This window comes from Ruditapes philippinarum, unplaced genomic scaffold, assembly GCF_026571515.1.
Source record: "Ruditapes philippinarum isolate M1 unplaced genomic scaffold, ASM2657151v2 ctg608_1_1_1_1, whole genome shotgun sequence".
NCBI lineage: Eukaryota > Metazoa > Mollusca > Bivalvia > Venerida > Veneridae > Ruditapes > Ruditapes philippinarum.
The window spans coordinates 174256-190000 of NW_026859254.1; the positions used below are offsets into that span (position 1 = coordinate 174256).

The 15745-nt window shown below is 33.2% G+C and overlaps 2 protein-coding genes across 2 annotated transcripts; both read right to left on the reverse strand.

Moving 5' to 3' along the window:
* Positions 1-3795: 3795 nt before the first annotated feature.
* Positions 3796-6370, reverse strand: LOC132755839 (uncharacterized). The gene is made up of 2 exons (XM_060746769.1): positions 6296-6370; positions 3796-4698 (listed from the first exon to the last, which is right to left on the reverse strand). Exons 1-2 carry the CDS (start codon positions 6368-6370, stop codon positions 3796-3798), a joined length of 978 nt encoding a protein of 325 aa, XP_060602752.1.
* A 5164-nt stretch (positions 6371-11534) lies between these two features.
* On the reverse strand, positions 11535-15507 carry LOC132755840 (TNF receptor-associated factor family protein DDB_G0272098-like). The gene is made up of 3 exons (XM_060746770.1): positions 15424-15507; positions 13311-13528; positions 11535-12912 (listed from the first exon to the last, which is right to left on the reverse strand). Exons 1-3 carry the CDS (start codon positions 15505-15507, stop codon positions 11535-11537), a joined length of 1680 nt encoding a protein of 559 aa, XP_060602753.1.
* Between the last annotated feature and the right edge of the window lie 238 nt (positions 15508-15745).

Below are 15745 nucleotides of genomic sequence, written 5' to 3' on the forward strand. Positions count from 1 at the left end.
GATACTTTTATTACTGAATATATTGAAAGCAGCTTCTTAAACTTGGTTTATGCATTCTCTTATTTAAATTAGAGATTTCTCTTCTTGATATCTGCAATAAAATGGTTAAATCAAAGATGAGCAAAGTCACGGACTGTAATATAAATCCGTGGCAAAGTATATCTCTTTAAGGTTCTGTAAAACGCTTTATTTATTCTGTGATAAACAATTGGCAATTTCAGTAAAATTTTACTAGTAAGATCTTATTAAGTTTTTTCACCCTTAATGGATGTATGTAATTTGTTTTTATTTTTTTCCAGATTTTAATGTCACAATATAATTGATACAATTTCGGCTGTACTAAATTTAAGGGGTTTATTTTGTATCTGTGTAACGTTTATAATTTTTAATTGGGCATTTGATAATCTGCCAGTTGGGGTTTTCTAGTCTCCGGTCTTCAAAGAACGTCAACTAGTTATAAACATAAGTAGACGGTCATTTGTTTAAAAAAAGTTTTGCGTCGTTTATTATTTGATACAAAAAAAATATCATTTTATGAAATTTATAGTACATGTTCGCGTGTATGACCGCACTTTATTGTAATAAAAATTAAATCATGGTTAAAACAACTAGATTTTTTGTGTTGTTTTCTTTTAGCTCGAATTGTCGAAGAATACGGAGAGCCTTTGTACACAATCCGACGTTGAACTCTCCGTCACTGTCATAGTTTAGTTAAATTTTTTTGTGCAAACTTGTATCTCCAAAAACTACTTTAGGGAAGAAGTTGAAACTTCACACACTTATTTGAGAGCTTAAAATGTGGTACCTTTCCAAGGCTCATAACTCTAACATGAATTTTTAGAGGTCTATGGGCCGTTTTTTTTAATTTAGGAAATTCTACATTTTCCAGGCTCTTGGCTTACAATCAAGCACTGAGAATAGCCGAACACGCTGTCCTATTGACAGCTCTTGTTTTCTTCAGATATTCCTTTTCTCATTATTCCAAACAAAACAAGTATAACAAAAATAATAAGTATTATTTCAAAAAGTTTCTGTCATGACTGAAAAATCGGAACATCTCGCCTATTATCAATAATAATCCATCTATGACGTCAAATCTTTATCCGAAGTTTGACGGAAAAGGCCGAGAAGATGATATAGCAGCCAAAAATGACTGCAGCAGTGACGTTTTATTTTTTATTGTACCTCTCTGACCAATCCAAATTCTTTTTTATAAACTCTAAACTGACTACAACAACATCAACGTCATTGTAAACTTTCGTTCAGAGGAGATACTTCTGGATCGATGGAAAAGATCAAAAGTGCGATATCCTTCACGCACTCTAGCATCGGTCAAAGTTTTTCACGTCCCCCTAGCACCGTCTTCAGCAGTTTTCAATCTAAAACTGTATCTGTTATGGAATCAATGATCGTAAAGGACAAGAAACATATGTAGAACTTTACGGTAAAATGCCAAAAAATGTTCAGGGATTTTGGAAAAAAAATACTTAAATACTTTATTGTAAAAAAACACTTCCTGCAAAATATTGTATATTTACATAGTTTTTAGCATGCCTTTCAATTTGTAAATTGTTTCATCTGATTTGGATATGTCGCATTTATTTTTTCGAATCCGCATATATTTTTTCGAATCAATCCAGAATGTCTTTTGTATTAAAAGTATGGAACGCCACAACTGCTGTAACAGGCTCTAGTCTTACATTTGACTTTTAACAAGTCACAGTTTTCACATTAGAACCTCCTTACTTGTGAAAATTAAAAGACCGAATTTGCAATAGATTAAAACAAAAAGACAACTGAGGTCTTCATCCACCAATAAAGCTGGAAAGTCTCCATATGACCTCTACTGTGTTGATGCGATGTAAAACGAAAAAAAAAAATAATAAAAGGAAAACAAAAATAAATATAGAAAAAATTAAATGTAATTAAACACAAGTATTAAGTTAGTTTTACTTTTTTATTTTCACATTTATTTTTTCAACATATAATTAAACATAAAGTAAACATGAAGTTTACCATTTGTAACAAAATGGTATTTACAACTAAACAAAATGGTAAATTACAACATAGAAAACACAAAGTAGATAAATATTAGAACAAAAAGTATAAAAGAGACAATCTTTAGTACATGAAGTACTTTATCAGGTCATAACATACAACAGGTGTTACTTGTATTAAATTGATCAGAAGTGATCATTTGACAAATAGTACCAAGTCCTTTACGAGCGTTTTTCCCACACAAAACCGCATGCTCGTTAATAAGTATATAAAATGTTTCTAATCAAACTATACCTCTTACATTTATCACTTTGGGTATAAAACCGGTCTTTGTGTTAATTTAACGACCGACAATAAGTCAATGATAATAAAACTGTCTTGAAAACGTGGTATATGGGTAATAATTTGATCACTAGACGCTTGTCATACAATAGAATCAATATGTGGGTCATTTCGGACAGATGATAAATTCGTCTAAATTGACATTATATTGCGCGTTTGACCTGTGATTAATATTAATTAACATTATACAATTAACTAATTATTTTATATTGCCTTTCATCATATTTTAGCATGCATATGCTGATATTAATATTTTAACTTGTAAAACAAAACACCAGCTTTGTCCATAAACTATAACTTTATAATAAAATGTAGCTTTTTAAATATTAATTATAATTGCATATTCCGTACAAAGAAATATGGGAAAAAAGTTGAAAAGCGGAATGATGCTTATTGAAAAAGAGTTTAATGCGAAATGTCTCTTTTAAGCGAAAAAATATGATTGTTAAAATGGCGTACGACGCAAAACGTCTCCTTGTTGAATACCTGGAGGAATATAGTTTTACATATTCTCAACCTCTACGACAGCGAGTCAACGACAATGTACTTTAAAATGCAAGCCAATATACAATTTTATATATCCTATGTAGTAACCGTTACCGAACATATGTTAAATTGATATATTTAGTAGTTGTGAACGTATTCTTGGTTGAAACAGCAAAATTGTCTCCCTTGAACCATTTATCGTTTTCACAATGCATATATTTTATTACAAAGTTTCAAAGTAATAAACAATATAAATTATAAATATTCTTAAGAATTTCGAATGCTATTATACAAATATTCTATAGTTAATAGAATTTTTCTATTAAAATATTCACGTTTTGTACCCAATAAGTCTGGAATAAAATTCAGAAATTTTGTTATAAAGCATAATATACACGTACGCTTTTAACATGACTTAATTTAGTGACTTGAACCAATTCACTAAATTAAGTCGTGTTAAAAGCGTACGTGTATATTTTCAAAAATTCAATGGGATTTACATGAAATGCTTGATGAAGTAGCATTTACAGCATTTAAAGGAAAAAAAACAAACAAAAAAAAACCCCAAAAACAACAACACATAATTTAACTATGAATAGTACAATTGTGATTACTTGGCATCAAATCAAGCCCGCTATTTTTACCAAAAAAATGGTATCTTGAAAAATACTGATGTACAAACAGACTTGTAATCATCTACAAGCAACTGCCTGCCTGCCAAATCATTATGACGTAAGTCTGTTTCGAATTGTCCAAGCAATAGCTACACTAGATCTACTTGTGTTCGATTCCATTTCTCACACCTCTTAACATCTGTGCGGTGCTACGCTGGATCGCCGTCAAAAATTCTTCACAAGAATTTGCTTCGATTTAGGGCGATGCTCACGATGTTATAAAATAGCTGTGTTAAATAGCTACAAACTTAGAGTATAGATCTACCTAATCTAAATCTAAAACGCGGTACCAAAATTACCGGATCTCTGGCGGATCCTCGCCGGGTTCCATTGTCGTCTGCACGATTTTGGATTGTGGGACACCGGCATTTGTTTTATGGCTTGGATTGAAAGAAGAGTGTCCGGCGACTCCGGCGCCATTAAACTGGTTATTCAAGCTATTCACATTGCTTCCAAGATGAGCTGCTATGGTTATAGGCGTACTATGTGGACCTTGGAGTACAATTACTTTTTGGTTTCCGGAAAGATACGTGTGGACGACATTGGCATTATTTGCACCATTGTTCATTGTCGGATGGGCTACATGTTGATTAAACTGTGAAGCTCCTATACCATGCCCTCCATTTTGACTGATACCTAGTGACGCCCCTGCGGCACCGCCTCCAGCTCCTAACGAATGTTGACTTGGCGTTATGCCGCTTATATCTATAACAGGTAAATGTAAGCTCGCCATTCCATTTGGATGGCCATTAGACATATGTTGGTTCAAACGACTGCCAGAAGGCATTCGGCTGAGAAGATATAAACCATGCTGGGGACCAACCGCATTTGACGTCATAGTTGGATGAGCGCCTCTTTGACCCTGATTTGAAGTCATAGAAGGATAAGCACCTCTCTGGCCATGGCCACTGCCTATGTGAGGAGGATTAGGTCTGAAATTATGCCCTCTTCCAGAGCCCCCTCGTCTTCGACCACCACGCGAGGGTTTTCCTTTAGTCGGGTTTCCATTTGGACGTCTTCTCACCACAAGACGTTGTGTGATGACCTTAGTTTGACCTGGTTGCAGATTAAGGTTTCTTAGCGACAGACTTTGACTCAACTGGCTTGGCCCTGAACTCCCTTTGCTGGGATGGTGTGGCACGGAAATACTAACACTTGTCTTCCGTCTCCATTGTCCTCCTCGAGCTGGAGCATTAGCCTAAAATATAAATACATCTACTTAGTTGACGTTCGTAAGGAATATAACTTATATATAAAACCTAAAATAAGATGTCTTAACGGTGCGACACTGGATCGCCGTCAACAATCCTTAAATGAATTTTGCTTCGATTTAGGGGCGGTACTCATGATGTTATCTAAATTCTTTAAAAAATATTTCTTATTCTTCCTTTTACAAAATATACTTGTTTATTGTACAAACAAAGTTCTTGAATTTAGTAGCATGTGATTGTTTGACCATAAAGAAATCGGTTTTACTTTTTTATTTGCTTTTATATCGAAAATTTGGCCTTCCATTTTACCAAAGAAAAAAATTGTTACCGGTATACGCATATTAGTGAGAATAATGTTCCAAGCACATTTAATTTAAAACATCAAAAATTAAACTTGCTAGTAAAAAGGAAAAGAAAACACTATCTGAAGTGAATCGTTTTTCCCGCCTTATTGTCTCTATTGAAAAGAAAGTTGCATTCGTACATTTTAAAGCATTTTTGTGCGTGTGTATTGGATATTGATTTTGTACAATATAGGACATTTTAATGTGAATAAAGAAGTTTAAGAAATTTGCTCTTTAGACACTAATGAGATATTAAAAGTTCGAGATTGTCACGTCACCTTTGATATTTATTAACGCTGGATGACGTCCCCATCACCGTTACAATAAGCGTTTCCATTGATGTAATTGGTAGTAACTAGTAATTAATAGATAATAAATAGGAAATTAATAGATAATTAACTTAATTTCTTCTCACAGGCGCTTTATGTCCTTTGATGTTAACTTGTTTCATACATAATGAAGCGGTCTTTTGTGTTTGTAAGTAAAAAATAGAAAAACGGCATGAATTTATCACTAACAGTTCAGACAATAAATGCACAGTATTTATATTAAATTTCAAAGTGAGAATAGCATATATATATATATATAAAAACTAGGGATTCTCTCTATTTGAAATATGTTTTTCTTATTATTTTTCTTCTTATTTTTTTTTTTAGAATATTAAGGACTATTTGTATTAAGAGTTTTGGTATTGATGCATATCTTTAGAAAACGTTGCAAAACCTAAAAATTAAGGAGAAATTGTAGCATATGTATGACTAAAATGAATAATATGCCTAAATTAGGAAGAAAAATAATAGAAAAAAAGGAAGAAAGTAAACCTGTTTATATAGCAATTTAGTAACGAATAGTATATTTTTTCTATAACTTGAGTTGACAATTGCACGTTAACACACCACGAAATGAGACAAAATATTATTTTATGAAAAATGGAAAAGAAATTGTTTATCACAGATATTCATTTACGCAAAATTACAATTGCTAGGTAAATGTATGACATTATCGGCAGTTTTGCGTGCAGAAACACCCACTTGCACAACAGCGCCCAAGTTAAAGAAAGCAACCTAATGCCAAAAAGAAAAGAAATATTACTTAATTAAAAGATAATTTGATGTTTTATTAGATACCAGCAGATAATTAAAGAAAGGCACTTTATTCCAAAAGCTGACAGAGCAACAAATAAGAAAATTTTGCATGGAAAAAAATTAATCAAAATCAAAGAATTTTTATATATATTTACCTTTGGTCCAAGAAGCACGCTCTCTGTGACTGCAACCACAGCAAAAAATCCCAAAATTAGAAATTTGTTCTGCATTGTCGAAGAAATACACAATTTATTTCACTGTCCAGAAGAAGAAAAAATAATAAGGAAAATGTTCAATTTGTTTTAGATGTTTATTCCAAATGGCTAAAAGATGGTACTAATCAAAGTCTGGCCGCACCGTCGTCTTTTATATGACAATGGTACTAAAACAATGTATGACCTACAGGCTTGCCTCAGTGCACACCAGATGATACAAGTAAATAATTTAGGTCAGTGAGTAAGACGGTGAATGTATTGTGGTCATTACTATACGCTCTTACACATCAGGTAAACCGCTTTTTTTCTCTCTAGGGTCTCCATATCAATAAAAAAGGTGTATTAATCAACATTAGCTGTATAGTGATATAGATGCTTGATTATTAATCAAACAAAAGTGTAATAAATCAGAAATGTAAGGGAATGTTTTGAACGTTAAAGAGAGACAATTGTGTCTTTATTGGTGTTAATATTGCGCATAACATTATGCATACAATGTTAAATGATAAATATGATAAATATGATTTGGTGCAATTAATCTAAACCTTTAACTTATTTTCTGTACTTTCAAACTATTCGAGTGAAATTTAAAATGACAGAAACGTCTTAATTCTGAAAAACGTGTTGCAATCTCAATTAAATTATTCAAAAAGATAAGTTATCAAATACTTTTCATGTAGAATTAACAATGTCTTTAAATGTCTGTATATGTAATTGTTTTGCAAGTTAAGGTTACCATTCAAAAAAAACTTCAACTTTATTTTCATACATTTTTTTCAGCCATATCATAAGGCTACGAGCTATTGTCAAATACCTTTGTAAACAAGTTTCATTTTTGGCATATTTTGCACCACCCGTATAAAACCGTTGACAAATGCATCTATATATATGCATTCTTTGCTGTTTGCAGATAACATAGTTTACCCTTATATACATAAAATCTTTGATAAAAAGATAAGTGCAGTTTGCCGAAATTCTTCTTCTAATACTAATGTTCTCTGACCATGCGCACATCCTTTAAAGATGTATGCCTCCAGATGAGCCAAAATATTTCAAGAAAATCATACTTAAGAAAATGAACTAAGATTTTAAGGAAAGTAAAATGATGCAAGATTGAAGTAAATCAAACATGTTACGTGCGATTAATAACTGATTTTGCAGCATTAATCACCATATTTCTAGCGCGTGACTAACACAATAAGGATTTTTTTTTGCATATGTTGTCCTTTTTATGGTAAATAATGTGGATTGTTAGTGACATGTACCATGCAAATACTTGAGCTTATATATTACTTTCTATGTTCACTTCACAATATTTAACTTGCAAAATTAATGTATAATCTTGTTATCTTAAGCTTTTTGACGGCAACTGGATATACCCCATTGCAGATCCTGATCCAACCGGTACATCTAAGCATACTGCTCATGGTCTGCACTATCCGCCATTTAGCCATTATTATTTTTTGAAATTTCCCCTAAAATAGTGAATGGTTCGGTCCAGATTGAAAGATCATTCTACGAAGTTGGACTGGTCCATTTCAGATATTTAGTGTGAAAAGGGTTAATAACTTAATATAAATTCAGAAGTCGTCTGTCACGTGAAGAATCATATGGGCAAGGCATCATTGTCAAGAGTCGCATGTTGACAATAATCTCCAGTATGCACATGTGCCAGTAATAATGGTAGTCAAGGCCGAAGCTATGTACATATTTACTGATACCAAACAAATAGTATTTAAACCTTCATAAACAGTCAAATTTGGTCGTATTTTCATAATAAAAACAAACAGGCATTGAGTCAAGGTTGAAAATAACACGTGATTTTTCCCTATCGTTTCCCTATCAATTATTATAACGACGAAAAGTGTTTCATATGCGTACAGTGACATCAAAGCAAAGGAACATTAAACTGCCGACGTAGTTATTTAGTTTATTGGGCTAAACACGAGATTTTGCATGTGATCTAAACGTTTTCTTTAAATACTGATGAGCTATCAAAATTAACAACTGGGAGCTAAAGACCGGCCAAACGAAAACAAAGAACGCTCGGGACATGTCGTCTGCACGTGAGCATAGCTTCATTGGCAACAGCAGACGTAAGTCTTGGCGTCTTGATGCCGTTAACTGTTTATTTTACCTGATGTTTAAATCGTACAACCGGGACATCTCGGCTCTTATCAATAATAACATTGGACTTTATACGGATTGAAAGTAGTTCTACCACGTGACTTTAGATGTAAACATAAACAGAAAGTAGTTCTACCACGTGACTTTATACATAAACAGAAGGCGTATTGATTGATAATGTATAACGAATGTATACATTTGACATCAAAGGAAAATAAAGTACATTGTACATGTATATTTCGGTAAAACTATGATTGAACATATGTCTGAAAATCATGAATTATTTAAAAAAAAAGCCACCGATGTACAATTATAACCAAATCTGATTTAACGTCCACAGGTAGACATTTTGTACTTTTGGTTTCTAAAACCATATTCATAAGTATATAAATAATGTAAAGTTTACTATTATATCTCAAAATATATTTAAATTAGGTGAACTTTTACTCTAAATATTAATATGCATTAGGCATCAACTTCTAATGTTGTTGAATACATGTTTTGTTGTGACTGAAATACCATATCCGTTCTGCGTGTACTTACCTATGTGCTTCGGGATCGACGGAAAGTGCGGAAAGTTGTTCTGAGAAATAATATCCATCAGATACTCAAAATAACAGACATATTTAAAGTTCATTGAAAATGCATTTAATTATAAAACAATCTGACATAACTTTATTTCATGCATGTAGATCTGATTGCAACCGTATTTGTTTCGCCTTCATTGTGATTCGGATTTCCCGAGAAAGTTATTTTTAGCCATGTAATTTTCAGATAGGCATTAGACGAAGTATCAAAATATCGCTGTCCGTGGAAGTAAAACAAATTTTTGTTTTTTTTATAGAAATAAAGTGTTAGAAGTTATTCGGAACAAATAAACTGGGAATAATGGAATCATTTTTTTTTTTAGTTTGCAAGGTTGTTTTGTCGTTATTACTGGCTTGTTATACGGACAATGCCATGTTTGTTCTCAAATTCGTGAAAATAACCTACTCAGTATTGGTTTTCCAGCGGTTAAATTTAGAAACCGCATCGCTTTCAAAACTGTGAAAGCTCGCCGATGATTGGCTGTTTGAAAAGTCAAGAGAAAATGACAACCTATTTAGGTTTTCCGTTTTTATGGAATAATCAAAATATTACAAATGATCAACTAAATATTTTAATAGCACGAATAAAAGATCAATACTTACAACAATGGCAAAGTGAAATCAACAGTTTACCTAAATTAGAAACTTATTGCATATTTAAAAATGAACATGTTGCGGAAAAATATTTGTTGTGTGTTAGTAATTTAAATTATCGTACTACTTTATGTCGATTTAGATGTTCTGCTCACAAATTACTGATAGAGGAAGGTAGACACAGGAATATTCCAAGATCTGAACGAATCTGTTTACGTTGTAACATGAATGTTGTTGAAAATGAGTATCATTTTCTATTAGTGTGTCCCTTTTATAGAGAAATAAGATATCGTTGCCTTCCTAATTATTACTGTTCTTGGCCTAGTATCCAGAAATTTAGAAATATTATGACATCTTGCCAAAAAAGTATTATAAATAAACTGGCAAAGTATTTATACCTAGCTACATGTAAACGAGATATGTATAATCAATAAAACTGACTGTTTAAATACATATTGAATAATTACTATTTCTTTACACTTTTCTCAAAAATATTTTGTGTGTGTGTGTGTGTTTGTTTGGGTTATTCTCATTGTTACCAAATGTATTTTATTTTTGTTGTTTGTTTGTTTGTTTGTTTTCTTGTCATATTACATGCACATTATATCATATGTATGGCAATGAACATATTGTATGTTTATGCTGAATAAACTCTTGAAACTTGAACTTGGTGGTCGTCAGATCCTAATGCATAGCTTTAATAAGGAGCTGATTTTAATCAGATTGATCATTGACTAAAATTTAGTTAAGCACACTTATGTTAAAGAACTGTAATTGTTAGCAATATATTACGTCAACATTTGTGCCAAGTTTCATCCGTATTGAAACATTTTTCATAGTTTCATAGCAGTTTGAACTTGTAACAGGAGGTTTTTCAATGAAAACGGCCATTTTTCACAATATGCTCATGAGGTTAAAGGTTAAGATATTTGCCCGGTGTATTGGATAACAGATATAATTTTTGCAAAATGTCTTGATCATAGGAATACGTTAACAATATGCATGAAGGGACCTTTTTATAATGGTCAACGTACTTTAACCAGTTTAAAGGAACTCCACTGAGGTTTTTTGACATGATGGAACCGGAAATATTTTTCGAGATAAGTGTTCTGTTTGATTAAGGTTAAGACCAATAACTTGTGTGCGAACTTTCAGATCATTCGCTCACTCCGTTTTCCTGAATTAGTTTTCTAATTGTGAAAACTGGTCAAAAATTGAAAAACGTTGCAACGCTAAATCGGGCTTAGAATAGCACAAAAAATACGGTTTTTTTCTTAATTATCCTTTGCCTTTCTTTTAATTTTAAGTGCCCCAGTTGATTAAAGTAAGAACATCAAATTTTATGTTTTAGGTATTTTACCTTAGTGGAGTTCCTGTTGAACCAAACAAATTTAGCCTTCGCCACATGTATAGAGCCGGGACAGCAATTGCAATCGTGCAGTCGGATCAGATTCGATACTGATAGTAGCTGAAGGATTGTATTTTAATACTCAAATCCTTCAAATAAACTGTTTAAATTTTAAATCAACACAAAGATAGTAGGTAAAGAGCTAGAATTTTATCGAATGATTACCCTATGAAAAAAGACCAGACCACTCTTCAACAAACTATTATTTATCAAGCAGAACTGAGAAACCCCTAAAAAAGACCACTTGTGTATAAAGACCATGTTTGGCCCCTTCTTTGGATGACCTTTGTTCACAGGTATGTCTGTATATGTAAAAAACTCGTTTTTGAAGCATGTCATTATATTTCTTTGAAAAAGATATAAAAACAACTGTATGTCGAGCGTAAAATATAATCTTCGATTACTGAATTCCACACAAATGAAAAAAAAACACTATTAAATTACTTAATTTAATAAACAATGTCTACATGTACAAGTAGTTTAAATCTAGAAACAACTCAATCCCAGTTCCATAACTGCATTTAGAATTTTGGCTCTTGAGTCGTAGGTCTAAGCGAATCATAGGTCTATCTTTTCTTTTTGAGGGCGGGGAGTCCCCGTCATACATTCTTTTACGCAGGTTCTCCTGTATTTCCTCACGGAAATGCGTCATTGTATGTGCCAATAATGACGATATCATTTGGTCTTGTATCGGATTACCCGTTTTCGGAATTTTCATTCCAGAAAGTTCTTGCAGGACAGACGGGTTTTCATTTAGATTAATCTGTTTGTTTCCTGGCATGTTTTCTCCTCCCTTACCAGTCTGTTTGTTTTCACTTCCGGCCAACATCATCTGCAGAAGATTCCCTCCACTTCCGGTAGATATTTGCTGAAGGAATGCTGGATTTGAGAACATACCGCTTAAAAACCCTGCATTTTCACCGCCATTCATTCCACCCTCGCCTCGTGTCATCAAAGCTAATTGTACCAACATTTGCATTGGAATTCCGGAGTTTCCATGGCTCCCAGATGTTGATCTTTGATTGTTTCGATTAGGTGCCTTTATCTCACTGGTGTTTGTAACAGCATTATTGTTGTTGTTACCTTTCTTGTTGCTGCTCGCTTTGCTGTTATTGTTAAGTGCATTGTTGTTGATGTTACGGTCGTTGGTAGCTTTACTGATTTTGGTTGTCACGGGACTTGATTTGCTTGGAGAGGAGACGGGATTTTGGTCTTTACCGCCGCGTATAGCATTGACCAGTGATATTATATCATCTATTGCAATCATGTCTCTCTGTCGACCAGGCACTTTTCTCCCTCCGCCGTTATTATTACCAGTTCCGTCGTTCCTAGTATTAATATTACTTGGATCTGGAGCCTTACGGTGGACGGTTTTCGGTGCTTGGCTGGAGATCTGTCTTAATCTGGCTCTAATTCTCAAAGGCGAACGCAAAGTTGGATCCCCTTTGGGACTCGTAGGAGCTATTCTTGTTGGAGCTACTCTTTGCCTGCTAATTCTACCAGATTTTGGCAGCACTCTATTGCTCCGCGTTATTTGTGTCTGCTCTTTTGGCATTGTTTCCCTATTTATCGACACTCGTTTGTCTTTTGATCGACCTGTTTTAGCGCTTGTAGGACGACGTGTAAGTTCTATAGTGCCATCAATAACTTTTAAATTCCTTGCAAATATTTTTAGTTGGTCATTTATCATGGATGGTTTTAACCCTAACACCGGTAGATTTCTTGTTGCAGACGGTTGTGTCTCACTGGTCTTCGTTGGTTGAGATTGTCGACGCAGTGCTGACAGGACCATAGCATTACTTGGTCGGCTAAACCGTCTCCGACTACCCACTGTTCTGAACCTGCAACATGAAAAAAAACAACGATTTTTTATCCAATTTTGAACAGCAAAAATAGTCGCAGGCAATGTTGTTAAACATATCTTTCAAAGCACATTGTGTCTCAGAAATGTTTTTTTTTTTGGTGTTTTTTTGTTGTAAAAAGCTCGAATACTTTTATAATGTTGTAATAATGAATTTAGAATATTGCAGATGTTTAGCCCCTGAAGAAAGTGGTGTTGAATTTAAAACAATTTATGATGAAGGTTACAAAGTGGTATTTGGACATCCATACACACTACATCTATATGCCAAAATGCATAGGTAACAAAAAATAGCTAAGTATGGCAAATGAGGTGTTTTTTTAAACTGTCACAGGACATATACCTAGATAATTATGCAAATGAATAGTTTTTATTCACCTGTTGGTACCAGTAAGAGTTGTCCGACTAGGCGAGCTTCCTTTCCCAGCATTAGATAACAGTTGTACACGTGCCTTTGTCGTTTCCGGCTGTGAATGCCGGGGTCCAGGAAGCTCTTGTCTTCCTCTACCCACCCTAGTACGGGAACCAGACTGCGTCGCTTGGTTTCGGAAGAAGCGTGGTATCCGACCTCGTCGTGCAAGAGACATTGAACTTCTCTGAAAATAATATTACGCTTATTTATGAATATTCATGTATTTGTGTTAATTAATATCTTAAATTCCAGGAAATTGCATATATACTTATGTTATACTAATGTGCTTTGGATGACATACATGTAAGAAAAATATCGTCTGTAAATATTTCCTTTGATGGTGATATTCAAGTGTCTCAGGGCGATATAAGAAATATCTTCCTAGGAATATTCGCTATAAAGGTGATATTCACGTGTCTCAGGGCGATATAAGAAATATCCCCCGAGAAATATTCTCTATAAAGGTGATATTCAGGTGTCTCAAGGCGATATAAGAAAACCCCCCGTGGAATATTCTCTATAAAAGCGTTATTCATATGTCTCAGGGCGATATAAGAAATATTTCCCGAGGGATATTCTCTATAAAGGTGTTATTCACGTGTCTCAGGGCAATATAAGAAATATCTCCAGAAGAATATTCTCTATAAAGGTGTTATTCATGTTACACAGGGCGATATAAGAACTATTTCCCGAGGAATATTCTCTATAAAGATGATATTCATGTGACCCAGGGCGATATAAGAAATATATCCCGAGGAATATTCTCTATAAAGGTGTTATTCATGTTACACAGGGCGATATAAGAACTATTTCCCGAGGAATATTCTCTATAAAGATGATATTCATGTGACCCAGGGCGATATAAGAAATATATCCCGAGGAATATTCTCTATAAAGGTGATATTCACGTAACCCAGGGCAATATAAGAAATATCTCTATCTAAGAGGATGATGCTCGATCAGGGCTATGGGGGTTTTAAATTGACGAATATATTGACGCATAAAAATCAAAGAAAACGAAAATAAATAAATATTGAATATATTTTGACAAATATTTAATTGAATATGATGACAAAATTACTTAAAAACAAGGCGTGTTCAAGCCATGCAAATCAGTTTACTTGCACGAAATGTAAAAAATTGAAAATCAAGTAAAGTGATGATTTTATATATGCAAATGAGATAACAAGACTGGGATGCAAAGTATATTACAAGACAAGGCGTGTTAAAATATGCAAATCAACATTCTAATTGTGTCAAGTAACAAAAAATGTTAAAATATGTAAATCAGAATTTAAGACGGTTGAAATATGCAAATCAGATTATTGACGTGTTACAAAATGCAGATCAGATTATTGGTGTGTTACAATATGCAAATCAGATTTTGAGACAAGTTTAATTCAAACATTCAAACCAGATTTTGAGACGTATTAAAATATGCAAACTTAACATATACAAATTACATTTCGAAACCTGTCAAAATATGCAAATTAGATTAAAAAACGTGTAATAATATGCAATTTTTTTTGGACATTTTACAAGATGCGAATCAGATTTCGAGATGTGTTACATGTAAATATTCAAACCAGATTTTGAAACGTGCAACCAGATTTTGAAAAGTGTTAAACCATGCAAATCAGATTTCTAAAAGGGTCAAAATATGCAAATCAGATTTTGAAACCTGTTCAAATATGCAAATCAGATTTTGAAACATGTTCAAATATGCAAATCAGATTTTGAAACCTGTTCAAATATGCAAATCAGATTTCGAAACTTGTAAAAATATGCAAATTAGATTTCAAAACTTGTCAAAATATGCAAACAAGATTTCGAAACAAGTTGAATTATGCAAATCAGATTTCGAAAGGTGATAAAATATGCAAATTAGAATGCATTACAGTGCGATAAGTCATTAAAATCAGATATCAAATCGTGACTTTAAAAAGAAATACAAAGTACCCAATGTTTATAAATACCGACACATACTCGCCTCCGAAATCATTTTCGATCGGACGCTTGCTGCAGAAATCATGGTTGATACAAAGTTATATATGACTTTAATAACTAATAACGACTTACCTGCCTTTGTTGGGCAGAAGTCTGCTGTAAAACGATAATTCCAAATGCAATGAAGACTAATACACATACTGTTATTGAGGGCATACCTTTAAATGTCAAATGATGTTAATAATTAATTTTTAACTGGAAAAAAAGTTCACATTGTTTATAAAATCTTTTGAAATAAAACTTGGCGTTCGGCAAGGTTGTCCTCTCCGTCCACGGTCATTTTCGTTACATTGATTGACATATTAATTACGAATGTCATTTTGGATAGTGGTTTTATTAATTGTAATGTTTGCATGAGAAAGGTTTACGGGGAGAAAGTGTGGATTTTGGCACA

Excerpts from the sequence above, each read along its gene's own strand:
- LOC132755839 (XM_060746769.1), bottom strand. The coding sequence starts at position 6,370 with ATGCAGAACAAATTTCTAATTTTGGGATTTTTTGCTGTGGTTGCAGTC. Across the intron at positions 4,699-6,295 it reads GCGTGCTTCTTGGACCAAAG|GCTAATGCTCCAGCTCGAGG; the intron begins GTAAATATATAT and ends TTTATATTTTAG.
- LOC132755840 (XM_060746770.1), bottom strand. The coding sequence starts at position 15,507 with ATGCCCTCAATAACAGTATGTGTATTAGTCTTCATTGCATTTGGAATT. Across the intron at positions 13,529-15,423 it reads CTTCTGCCCAACAAAGGCAG|AGAAGTTCAATGTCTCTTGC; the intron begins GTAAGTCGTTAT and ends TATTATTTTCAG. Across the intron at positions 12,913-13,310 it reads ACTCTTACTGGTACCAACAG|GTTCAGAACAGTGGGTAGTC; the intron begins GTGAATAAAAAC and ends TTCATGTTGCAG.